Below are 12608 nucleotides of genomic sequence, written 5' to 3'. Positions count from 1 at the left end.
GTTCTACTCGCATTTCGTTGTGGTAGACTAAAAAGTGAGATTAAGCATTTAATGGCCTGATGCAGACGTCGCATACAATTTGCTCCGTTGGTTCGCGTTTGCATTTGTTAAATCCTCCGCTGCCAACGAAAGTCTGCAGTTTTGATGAATTCAGATTCATACGATCTTCTTGTTTTCCGTTTTTTACCGAGTCAAAACGAGTCCAAAGGCAGGTGAGGTGGTGGCAATTAGCTACTTACTTTTAAAAGTAGTGGTAGGTGTTAAAGGCACAAAATAAAATTTTAGATGAAAGGAACCGAGAGGAGGGTATTATTGTACTCTTCGTCTATCTTCTACAATGAAATTTGATAGGCTCAATCATTGGAGTCGGCTTGACTTGCTCATCTAATTCAGTAGCAGTAGTGTCTTTTCTGCCTATCAGATTAAGGTTTAAATTTTGCGTGTAAGAATTAAGAGTGCTGACCTTTTACCATCACTGACAACGATTAAGAATATTGTATTATTGCCGAACTTTTTCTTTTCCTTTTTTGAAATCAGCCAGCCACGATGAGATATTATTGTGGTATGAGATCAAAGCTCGTGAATTGAAAGACAACGGGAGACCCCCCCCCCCCCTCGTCATCCTCCGGAGCAGCGTTTTACATCGCCTTCACCATGTTAGATAGATCAGTTTCCATCTTCAACAAGAAAGGAGCAACCTAAATTCGTGAGTCGTAGGGAACTAAACGAGACGAAGAAATATTCATGAGCAACTCAGTTGTGATGAGCTGAGTTGGCTCGACTCCCCGGGTCCACGAAAATTGCATCAGATGGACTGACAGACCTTGTTCCTTCAAGCAAGTTCGAACATTTTTGGGCTGACATCTTCAACCCAACAACAGACGAACAACAAATTAGAGTAGAGCTAGATCATACTTATAAAAGTGAAAATGTCTTATAAGGGAACGATGAGTTGATTTTCTTTTCTCAAGAACTACAAAGAAGAATGCCATTGACTTCATCTCAGCTGCTCTCTCTTTTTTTTTTTTCTCTAGAGTTGACTGACAAACTGGACGAGTTATCAGAGAAACTAATCAAAAAGTTTTGCAATTTTTTCTGTGGCGAATGAGTGGTATTGACTCATTCAACATTCCGGTCGAGAACACCTCTCTTCACCCACCACCAAAATAATGCAAAGAAAAATGCAACAGCATGAACAAAGAACAAGAAAATAGCAAACAAAATAAATAAAAAAAAAAGGGGACTTGAGAAGCAAACAGTAGCCTGAAGGGGAGGGACCCTGCTGCCTGCTGGTTGAGTTAGGAATTTAGGATTTTGCACATAGGCCCACCATGTCAACCATCCTCCGGACTTCCACTTATAAACAAAAGCTTTCGTAGCCTTCATAATCATGTCAAGACAGAGCTGCTCTCCGTCGTGTCGTGTGCCGACTCCTGTAAAAATGTCTCTCTCCTTCCACATTGTTCGCGACACAATTGTTGACAAATTCTGATGGCGGTTGGCTTTAAGGGCTGATGGCGTCCACTTCCGAAGCAACTTCTTCTAGCAATGTGCCCTCTTTTCTTTTATTCAAGCTTGTTAATCCAAGTTTTGTGGCATGCACTGTCCTGTCCCCACCACAGTGGGGCCTGGGACCGGCACCGACTCTTGCCGCTGTCTGCATAATCTCGCTCATTTCCCAATTACTGTCACCATTTGCCTCCGCCGATACAGGTTTTTTGGTTAATCAGAGCATTAAATGTTGAAAACGAGAGCTACTGATGAGAATTTCCATCATGCTATGACATAAAAATGGATTAATCAAAGTGCATAACGTTATACGAAGTTGCAGAGGCATTATTATTTCATATCATGTCATCAACACACTTTAAAATCAATCCTGACTTGAGGTGTTTGACTTGGGACCTGCAGCAGAATATATTGAATTTGTTCGTTACTAGGAGATGATATGATGTTGTCTCGTCCACTCGTGATGTAATGGAAGACCTCGCCACTCACACTGACTTATACACCATGAGGGGTATCATGGCTGCGGTCCGAATCGGCTACATAACATAGCATACTGTTATGCACACCTAATAATGGCGAAGAGGAGCCATAGCAGAAGGCTGATAGAGCCCTTACAATCAACGACACTTTTGCTCGTCATGATTTAGCAGGAAAAACCAGCCAATCTCATGTTCGTTGGCAGAGGATGCTGATACGTCTTTTTCTCTGCCGATGAACTAGACCTTTCTTCTGTTGTCGCCCCACTAAAAAAGAGGGACCAGACATTCCGGCAACACTTGTTTTGAGTTTAATCCAAACGGCCCAACCAAATTAAGACACCAATAGTAATTCATAATTATCCAGTGCTTAAATGAGAATATATATGAAAGAAGCAAGTCATATTGAACAAGTTTAATGGTAGTACGCTTTTATTGTACACGATACCCTTTGTCTCAGGTCTTACACCAGTGATGGAACGAGAAACCAAGGGGGGAAAAAAGATGCTACCAATACCTGCTTTCAGAGACTACTCTTCTTTATAGTTGAAGACTTGATGATATCAATGAATTCGGGCTGATTTGTCATGCACATTCAAAACAACATTAGTAAACCACTGCTAAAGCAAACAACAACTCAAAAGGACAGCCATGAGGAAGGGTGATACTCAACACAGTAGTAGAACAAACCTTAAGGGAAGCTCCACCGACCAAAAACCCATCAACATCAGGCTTAGCAGCCAATTCTTTGCAGTTCGCTCCATTTACAGAACCTTCAATTATCATGGTGCAACAAGCATTGATAAATGAAGACAACAAACTAAAGATAAATAACTGTAGTGGAGTTTCCATTGCTAATCTAAGCACCTTTAGTTCTCTCTCTCTCTCTCTCTCTGGGTTGGGGGGCGGGGGAAAGACTCTATGACAGCTTAAATGCCATCTTCTTAAAATTCCAACCACATTCTCATTTTAAAGTTCTATTGCATGCAGGAGTGGACAATGGAACCCAAGGGGTAGAAGACTTGCTTTTAAGGAGAAATCAGTGATGGTTGGAACTTGATAAGAGTTCACAGAGAAACCTTGAAGCACGAAATTAAGGTTTTGCAAAAACTTGAATAGATTGAATACCTCCGTATACAATCCTTGTTGTTGCAGCAACCTCTGCACCAGCATTTTCATGTAGCCACTTCCTGAGTTCAGAATGAACCTGGAACAAATATACATATCCCATGATAGTAATCTTGAAATGAATCACCAAAGAGACAATTTGCAAACAATAATCCAAAAACCCCTTAAATATGATTTGGAAAAGGAATTACTAAGTTAATAAGCACACTTCAGCCAGAAGGATAACAATCTGATTAAGACAACAAACAATGAAGCCGCACATTCAAGGACGAAGTTTTCCTCTAGCATATCATATGCCTAACACGTAAGCTCATCAGAATTGTTGCCGAGAAATTCATTCAGAATTATTCAAAGCTCAGTTCAATTGCTAAGGAGCAGTACAACTCTGATATCACTCATGCACAAATACAGTACAAAACAAGGTGTCAAATTCACCTACACATGCAATTCTCGGATAGAGGTTGATATCTTCTAATAAGCTGAACATTATATATATATATATATATATATATATATATATATATATGCATGCTAAAAGGACATCACCTTCCAGCAATTGTGGGTACTCATTTTCATTGCAACGACTATAGGCTTTTGTGAGGCCATATAATCTAAAACCTCTTATACTTTCAGAAACACCAATCGAAAATTTCTATTATTAAAAATTACCCCGATTTTTATGGAACATGTACAAAAACTATTCTTAGCACACAGTAAAGAGAGAGTTCCCCATTTGTAGAATGTCCAATTACGCAAATCTCCCCAAACATCTTGCTTGCCCTCTAAAAGAACCAAAACAGAAGTTGATGAATTATCTTAACTTCATCAATCAGAAACTTGATCAATATACCAAAGATAGCAAACTTACTTCTTGAGCTTGAGCAGGAGTAGCAACCTTTCCAGTACCAATTGCCCAAACTGGCTCATAAGCCAAGACGATATTGGACCAGTTCAAAACTCGATCTGCAACAGAATGCTTGACATCTATTATATATCACCAAGAAAGAAACAGAAAAACAAAAATGGAACATAGCTACATCGAATGGAAGCGGCAGTAAGGGCAACCACTGTGCATTTTGAAAAACTGCAATCCACAAAGTTTTGTTCTTTCCTCCATTTGGGAGTGACTGAAAAGGAAGATAAGTCTGTACAATTTGCTTTTATTACTTATAAAACATAAGAGGACCCAAGTTGCAAACATGTCCACCAGCAATATCCTCAAAACCACAATTTGTCCCCTCAAACTTATTTTTAGGGAAATCAGTATGTTGTCTGGAGATTAAGGTGAAACCAAGTTCATCACGAATAGTCCTATACTAATTTTAGACCTCTCGTATCTATGTTTGGGTAAATAATCTTTACTATCAACAATTGGGTGCAATGAATGTTCACCTGCAATAGCTTCTGTTTGTGCAGCAACCACAGCCATTGTAGATCCAGATTCTCGCTGCTCAAGAGTCTCCCCAACACAAGCAATCACTTTCAAGCCTTGGGAAAGGGCATAAGCAACTTTATCTCCAACAAACTGGATCAATATACGAAATGTACAATACCAGTGACTGACAGATGGTATGAGTGGGAAGCCAAAGTATACTGTATCACCATGACATATGTTTACCTCTTTAGATTCATTTAACAGAAGTCTTCTTCTCTCAGAGTGTCCAAGAATAACCCAAGGAATGCCCAAATTGACTAGCATCTCAGCACTGTATTCATTTGATGTAAGATAAATGACACGAAAATAACAAAAAATATACGTTAAAGAGAGCGAGACAAAAACCAAACTCATGGATATATACATAAAACAACCAATCGCTGCATCTAGATCAATGCTGAGTAACTGAAGAAAATGCATTCCAACCTTGAATTTGTGAAAAGAAAAATCAGCCTAAATGACAGGCCAAGATAAAAACTTCTGACACCTCCTCATTCAAAAGTAACATCTAGAAAGGGCCTTAATGCTCAAATATATACTTAAAATATACACCTGGAGAAGTACTTGAATACAAATGACAGTGTTGTAAATCCATGTAAAAAGAGTTAGTTTCTGACAAACTTTGCCGAACATGAACAGATATTCTGTCAAAATAATGATATTTGATGACAACAAAAATATCTATCATCAATGTGAAATTCAACCAAAAGCATTCTCAATGTAATCTTGTATCAAGAAGCATTAGAGAACAATACAATCTGGAAAATGTCAAGGCAAATCTTAAAAATGTAGAAAGCATTCGAGAACACTAGATATCTGCAAAATATTTAGACAAAGTTTAAAAAGAAGATTGATGATCATGCTAAACACACCTAACCTCGCCAGTGAAAGCGCCTCCTTTCCTGACCCAACAGTTTTGTGCAGCAATAGAGAAATCAGGTCGCAGCAAGCTTTTCACGATAGGAAGAAATACAAATGGGGGACTGACAACCACATCTACAAAAAATAAGTAAGCCCACATACGAAAAGCTGGATTACATGCAAAAATTTCAATTACAGATAACAATTAACAACCCGGTTTTTTTTGTTGGGTTGGGGGGGGGGGGGGTGTGGGAATTCAAATGGGGTCAAACTAAGAACATATAGCCACGCGGCAAAAGTTTAAGCCTGGAAAGAACTTGGTTGTAAATATATTAAAATTCACGGTAACTCCACGCCGTCAAAGTTTCCATTGTGAGACTCTTGGAAAGAGAGACGCCTTGCAGAAAGGAAAGATTTTTATTCAAATTGAAAGCATGAATGTGAATTCATCAATTAAACTTGTTATCTTTGAAAACAGAACAGCAAGAAAAAACAGTACTCTAGTATTTGCTCAACATTGCTTTTCCCTTAAAAAAAAACTAAAAAAATTCCTTACCGACATCATCTTCTGAAGGAACTTCAGCTTCATTCAACATGCTCACAATCTTCTTCACCTCATCAGTTGTACCGTTCTGATAAGATTTTTAAAAAATGATCAGAATAAACTTCCCCACCCACATTCATCAGGGAAGAGATGAATAAGTTTTAGAACATACGCATTTCCAGTTGCCGCCGACGAAGAATTTCCGGCCCATTTTTGGTCAAGAGCAATGCACTTGCAATATTCTTCCAGATGGTGCTGCACAGACCGTCGCCTGTCTTTGTTACAGCTTGTCCTTTATACGGGGGCCACAACTTCTGGAAATTTATACTTTCAGCCCCTCAATTAATTAACATGGTTGAACTTCAGTCCCTGCATTTTTTTCTCTCTTTATTATTATTATTCCTTTTCTTTTAATTTTGACAAGTGTATTTAAAACTAGTCAAGAAAGTTTCTATCACAAACAAAAATTTATTTGGAGCATTGATCGTTTACATACATTATCGTAAATATACCTTTGCAGTTCAAGAAAAAAGTGTATATGAATATAGACGAAATGACCATCACTAATAATAAGCAATGATTGGTCAATCCAATCAAATTCAAACAATTTCAACTCATAAACAAAACCGCCATGGTGGTAGGCTCCACTGTTACTCGTCCAAAATCTTGTTCAATTTCTGCAACTGGATACAAGATAAGTAGGCATCCCCCGTCTTCACTTGATCACTTCTCATTAGCACAGTCTCATCTCAGACTTGTAAACTCAATGCACTACTTTGGTTTTGATATGCAAGTGCTTGCATTGGCTTTCAGTTGTACTAGATTATGGAGAAATCCAAGCTCAGGAGAGTGAGGGTATTCGACTCGAGATAATTGGATGGTGTAATAAGCGGAGCCTTCAGTTGGTCACCGGCAACATCAATGCATATGTTTCACTTGCAACTCTCTGCCAGATATGTTGGGTTCTCCTGATATACTAGAACCTGTTACCTCTCCTTGGCGTCATAGTACATGCCGAGCACTTGCTTCAACGTAGTAGTATTACATGACAGACGACATAATCTGAAAACCTCTTAAAGTGATTCCGAAGATATTACACATACAATGAAAAATATTCTATCCAAGATAAAATCTTGAAAATTCAAGGTGAGCCGCTGGACCATAAACCATTCTAGCTCACCCCTGTTTCTTTCCTAGTAAACAATTCCTTAGAAATACGAAAAAAAAAAAATTCAAAATTTTTGCCTTGTAGCAACTGCGGCATTTGTCATCCTAAGTAAGCCACTGGATTATAAACCATCATACCCTATATGAACAAAATCTGTTCCAACAAAACTACTTCAATTCTACTAAAACACACTAGGGCTTTTTTTAATTTCCTGCCTTATTGTTCGCCTACGCTCCTGAGGCTTGTTTAAGAAATTCTTTACAATAGACTTATTATGATTTCGCTAAACATCTGCTGTCCCGTGCACAGCCTAGTTCTCCTCGTAAACTCACACAGTTTGAAGATCTTCAATCCCTTAATTAGCAGGTCCGATTGGTGCTCCTTTCATGATCTGCCAACTATCCAAGTTGAAGTTGAATTGTATGCTTTGCAGCTCCTGTGGTATCACATGGCACTGAAGAGTGCCTAACAGTAATCTAGGAATCTTTAACTTTAGCTTCATGAATCATATCAATAGCAACCAAGGGTTGTACACCACACTTTATCATGTCATTGCAAAGATTTTCAGCCTCTTTCCACTTTCTGTCATTGCAAAGAACTTGAATCGTCATGTTATAACTTGCCTCATTCGGAACCATACCTTTTTCAAACATTTGTTTTAGCATCATCAAGGCTTTATAAGAGTTACCCTCTCTGCAATAACCATTGATCATGGTATTGTATATTACATGATTTGGCTTCAAATCCACCTCAGACATTGATCTGAATAGCTTGAAAGCCTCCATCATATTACCCTCTGAACACCAACCGTGTATCAAAACACCATAAGTACAAACGTCCGCAACCAAACCCGCCTTCTTCATTCCAGAAAGCATCTCAATAGCTTTATCCATGTCATTTGATCTAGCAAAGGCATCAATAAGAATTGTATATGTCACCTTAGACGGAGCAAAGCCTCTTTCCTCCAATTCTCGAACCAGATCCATAACACGAGATAGATTTCCAACTTTAGAGAAACCTGAAATTAAAATATTATAGGTAATTAAGGATGGTCTTAAGCCAGAAGACTTCATCTGATTCAACAAACTCACAGCTTTATCAACCCTCCCAGCTTTGCAGTACCCGTCTATGAGAGTGTTAAATGTGATCAAGTTTGGGCTCAAGCCACCCCCTTTCATCTGATCCACCAATTCCTCTGCATCCAACGCTCTCATATGTTGACATAACCCCCCAATCAAAGTATTATATGTCACCACATTACATGCCACCCCTCTCTCATGCATTTCATCAAACAGTTCAAATGCTCTGAGAATTCTGCCACCATTACAAAATTCATGGATTAGAGTATTGTACGTGTACAAGTCAGGCAATGCACCATCAGTCTTCATCTTCTCATACAACTCAAAACCATCTTTCTTAAGCCCTTTCTTGAAGAATCCATTAATCAAAACAGTGTAAGTGTACTGATTAGCAGCCAAACCCAACTCTCCCATCTCACAAAACAGCTCCTTTGCTTTCTCAATCTCACCACTTTTGCAACATCCATCTATCAAACTAGTATATATAACCACATTTGGTTTCAAATCCATCTTCTCCATACATCCCAAAGCCTCAAAAGCTCTATCCAAATCACCAATATCAGAACAACCCTTAACAAGTATTCCGAAACTATACTTATCCAAGACAACTCTTTCTTTCATTTCATCAAAAAAGCTCCGAACTTTGTCAGAATTTCTCATCTTCACGAGAAAATTCAGCACATTGTTAAACGTGTTGGATGTGGGTGCAAGGCCTTTATTGACCATTTCATGAAAATAGAAAAGGGCTTTTTCCACCGACTGATATTGAACATAAGCGTTGATAATTGATTCATAGAAAAGAGAACAAGAGCTGAAATGGTTTTGGGCTGTCAAATGGGAGAGGAGAGAGGGGACTGTGAATGAAGTTGAGGAGATGCGGGAAGAAAGTAATTTGAGGACTAAAGATTGGGCATGAGAGAGCTTGCGGAAGGAGAGGAGGTGATGAAGGATAATGGAGATGGATTGTGGAGTGTGTTGGAAGCCCGACTGGGTTGCTAAGTTGAAAAGTGAGAGGGCTTTGATGGGCGGCAGTTTTAGCATCTGGGAGAGCACAGCCATGGAATGTCTTTGGGACAATGACGACATCTTTGGGATTTCAGGAGTCTGGTAATCTGGTTATGGGCTCTGTTGAGAGTTTGGTTCACTATGCGCGCAGAAGAGCACAGGTTTGATTCCATGGATTTTAATTTACACGAACAATTTCAATTCAATTTGGAAGAGGAAGGATGAAAATTCTTGAGGAATTACTGAAGCTTCCTGTTAATGATTGGACGGATCATAGATGGACACACTAACTTGTAAAGTATAACATGCCATTTACATGATTCAAGTAATTGTTTTTAATCTATGTCTTGGAAAGATGATGATGATGTTTCTGGCCCTTCTTGCAAAATTTATGTTTAACTAGTGACACATCTAATGTGTGTGTAATTTAAAAGTAACTACTGATTGAGGCACACCTCAACAAGTGTATAAAAATTACATATATGAAATTATGTCCTTATAAAATTTTATTTTCTATCACATCCTTTTATTAATATTTGAAATATTAAACCATTTCTATGTCCATGAGGAATTGGTGGGCTTCTCCTCCGGATGATGGTACAGAAAGAGGAAGTTGCTTTAGGGGGCAACAATGTGAATTGATAACTATGCTGTTATTGCAGGGTTGCCCCACAATAAATTGGGACCATTTTACTCTCATAATTAAAGGTAAAAAACAAATTTTAAAAAAAATGATACTGTATGTTTACATCACATAGTGATCGTCTAACATTATATATTGTAAAAATTATTTTTTTATAAATTTGTAGATTTTATATTTACACAAATAAATTTTATAAGAATTTTTCATTAACAAACTTTAGTTTATAAGTAACTTTTTCTTTAATAAAAAAAAAGATAGGAGTAATTTGATGGTTGCAATATGTAGGGATAGTTATTAGAGATTTATGTTGGTAAATGTAATTAAGTGATTAGAGTAAAAAATTAATTTTTCTAAGAATAAAATTTAAAGTTCAAAAGTTGATAGAAAATGTTTGCACCAATTGCCGCCCGCTCTCACTTTTATGTACTGTCTATAGTTCCTTCTCTATTTCTGTTGCTCGTGAAATTCTACTAATTAGTTGTTTCTCTTCAGCATATTCCTCTAATGATTTGAGTTATATTTAGAATTAGTGCTTTAAGCACATCCAATATGTGTGGGTGCAACTACCAAAAAGATTTTAATTATTTTTGTTTAAAAATAGTAATTTAAAGGAGTTTAGCTCTTTTTTTTTTTTTTTGGAGTGATGAGTGGGGAGTGGAAAATTAAAATGATGTAATTATCTTTAAAGATGAGGGAGCTTTTGATAATGCATTAAGTGATACAATTTATTTACACCAGCGCGGAAAAAGATAACATTAAGGCTTTTTCATTAAATAAAGGTCATTCAAGAAAGAAAAAAGAAAGTGACAAAGGTGATGCTTCTCAAGAAAATATCAATTTAAATAAAATATATAAGAGAGAATACCTTCTCTTAATAATTACATGGATTGGTTTTTAGTGAATTTCCAACCATTTGTAAGTATTTGGTGAGTTTAGAGCAATTCTATCTACGTATTCTCCCTTATCCTAATTCAACATATACGATTGTAAATACAAAATAATATACAAAAGAAAACCACTCTCCTGTCCCTATTCTTTTTTTTTTTAAGGGATAAAAAGGCATTTTCGACGAGTTTCACCGCCAAAGACTATACGACGTCGTGGAGATCTCCTTCTCTTACTCCTTCAAGTAAGATCAATGTACGATCAGTTTCTCCATTTAATCCTCTGTTCAACCCGTCCTTGCGGTCGAGTTTCAAAGTTAGAATCCGATCGGGCTTCATTCTTCTCCGAGTTTCCTCAGGTAAGCGTCCAAAGCTATACTTCTCACTATGACGGTTTCATTCCGATTTCCAATACCAAATTTAAACTCAATTAGGGTTCCGAATCCGCAGATTGTTTTTTCCAGTAAAAGGAAAGGAGAAAGAAACCCTAACATCATCCCTGAAAAATTTTTTGCAGACGTCTGTTTCTCTGTAGCAATAGAATCGAATCAGGATGCCGGCCACAGCAGGAAGGGTTCGCATGCCGGCGAACAACCGGGTGCACAGTAGCGCTGCCCTCCAGACTCACGGTATATGGCAGAGCGCTATTGGGTACGATCCTTATGCACCCACGGCTAAGGACGATGGTAAGAAAGCTTCGACGACCAGCAAAGTTTCCGATTCTGCTGAACCCGAGCCTGAAAATGCCTATGCTAGCTTCCAGGGTTTGCTGGCTTTAGCCCGGATTACGAATTCTAATTCGGATGAGGCTCGTGGGTCGTGTAAAAAGTGTGGGAGAGTTGGGCACTTGACTTTTCAGTGTAGAAATTTTTTGAGCGTCAGGGAGGATGTGAATAGAGGGGGGAATGTTGACGATGATGTGATTAGGGAGGTGGTTTTGGAGAAATTGAAGGGGGAGAAGGTTAAGGGGCTTGTGAAAAAGGTAGGGTTGGAGAGCGGGGAGAGCAGTGAAGACGAGGAGGAGGAGGAGGAGGATAGCGAGAGTTCGGATTCAGATTATGATTCGGAGATGGAGAGGATTATTGCGGAGAAGTATGGAAAGAAGGTAAATGGGAAAGCGAAGGTAGGCTCAAGGAGGAAGGCTGAAGAGGATGATGATAATGATGAGGATGAGGAAGATATGAGGAAGAGGAGGGGAAGGTCAAGGAAAAGGAGGAACAGGAAGAGGGAGAATAATGATTCCGAGGATGAGGAGAGGAGGAGGAGGAAGAGGAAGAAGGAGAGGAGGAACAGGGATGATGACGAGTCTTCTGATGAGGAGGACGAGTCGAAGAGGAGGAAGAAGAGGAAAAGTAGGAAGGAAAGGAGGAGGAGGAGGAGTCATAGGCATTCGTCTGATTACTCTGATGCTTCTCCTGAGGATTCTGGTGATAGGCGACGCAAGCGGAGAAGCAGGAGGACAGCTTCAACATCTGATTCTGATGATACTGGTTCTGATGATCCTCGGGTTGGCAGAGATAAAAGGAGGTCTGAGAAGAAAAGCAGGAAGAGTCGCCATGGAGACTAGTACTAGTTGGTTTTTGGGAGGTGATACGTCACTTAACCATGTAGTTTCTAGTCCTGATGATGAATGCAATGACTGGTATTTGGGGTTCCTTTATGCTATCACTTCTTGATGTCTTTATTTGGGTAATAATTAGGTTCGAAGACCTGCTAAGAATATATTAGCAGAATATTTCTGTGTGAAGAGCTTGTGTTTGTGGCATGGTGTTATAATTCGCTTAATGTACCTCTGATTGCTTGCTTGTTCCTATATGATGACAATTAAGAAAAATTAGTGCAGCACATTTTTATTATTTATAGTTGCTAACTTTTT

General features: G+C 38.6%; 3 protein-coding genes across 3 annotated transcripts; 1 reads left to right on the top strand and 2 right to left on the bottom strand.

Moving 5' to 3' along the window:
* Positions 1-2390: 2390 nt before the first annotated feature.
* LOC113722290 (triosephosphate isomerase, cytosolic-like) lies at positions 2391-6281 on the bottom strand. The gene is made up of 9 exons (XM_027245693.2): positions 6126-6281; positions 5966-6041; positions 5421-5544; positions 4732-4819; positions 4506-4638; positions 3982-4076; positions 3114-3192; positions 2676-2758; positions 2391-2562 (listed from the first exon to the last, which is right to left on the bottom strand). The coding sequence occupies exons 1-9, from the start codon at positions 6162-6164 to the stop codon at positions 2509-2511; spliced, it is 771 nt and encodes a 256-aa protein (XP_027101494.1). The 5' UTR covers positions 6165-6281; the 3' UTR covers positions 2391-2508.
* A 1118-nt stretch (positions 6282-7399) lies between these two features.
* LOC113722289 (uncharacterized) lies at positions 7400-9422 on the bottom strand. Its single transcript, XM_027245692.2, has one exon. The coding sequence runs from the start codon at positions 9284-9286 to the stop codon at positions 7598-7600; it is 1689 nt and encodes a 562-aa protein (XP_027101493.2). The 5' UTR covers positions 9287-9422; the 3' UTR covers positions 7400-7597.
* A 1526-nt stretch (positions 9423-10948) lies between these two features.
* Positions 10949-12588, top strand: LOC113729098 (CAX-interacting protein 4). Its single transcript, XM_027253432.2, has 2 exons — positions 10949-11091; positions 11250-12588. Exon 2 carries the CDS (start codon positions 11286-11288, stop codon positions 12297-12299), a length of 1014 nt encoding a protein of 337 aa, XP_027109233.1. The 5' UTR covers positions 10949-11091; positions 11250-11285; the 3' UTR covers positions 12300-12588.
* Positions 12589-12608: the final 20 nt, after the last annotated feature.

The sequence above is a fragment of the Coffea arabica genome, chromosome 1c (genome assembly GCF_036785885.1).
Source record: "Coffea arabica cultivar ET-39 chromosome 1c, Coffea Arabica ET-39 HiFi, whole genome shotgun sequence".
In the NCBI taxonomy this organism is placed as follows: domain Eukaryota; kingdom Viridiplantae; phylum Streptophyta; class Magnoliopsida; order Gentianales; family Rubiaceae; genus Coffea; species Coffea arabica.
The sequence above is the reverse complement of the archived record's forward strand: the minus strand, read 5'-3'. Positions and strand labels throughout refer to the sequence as shown.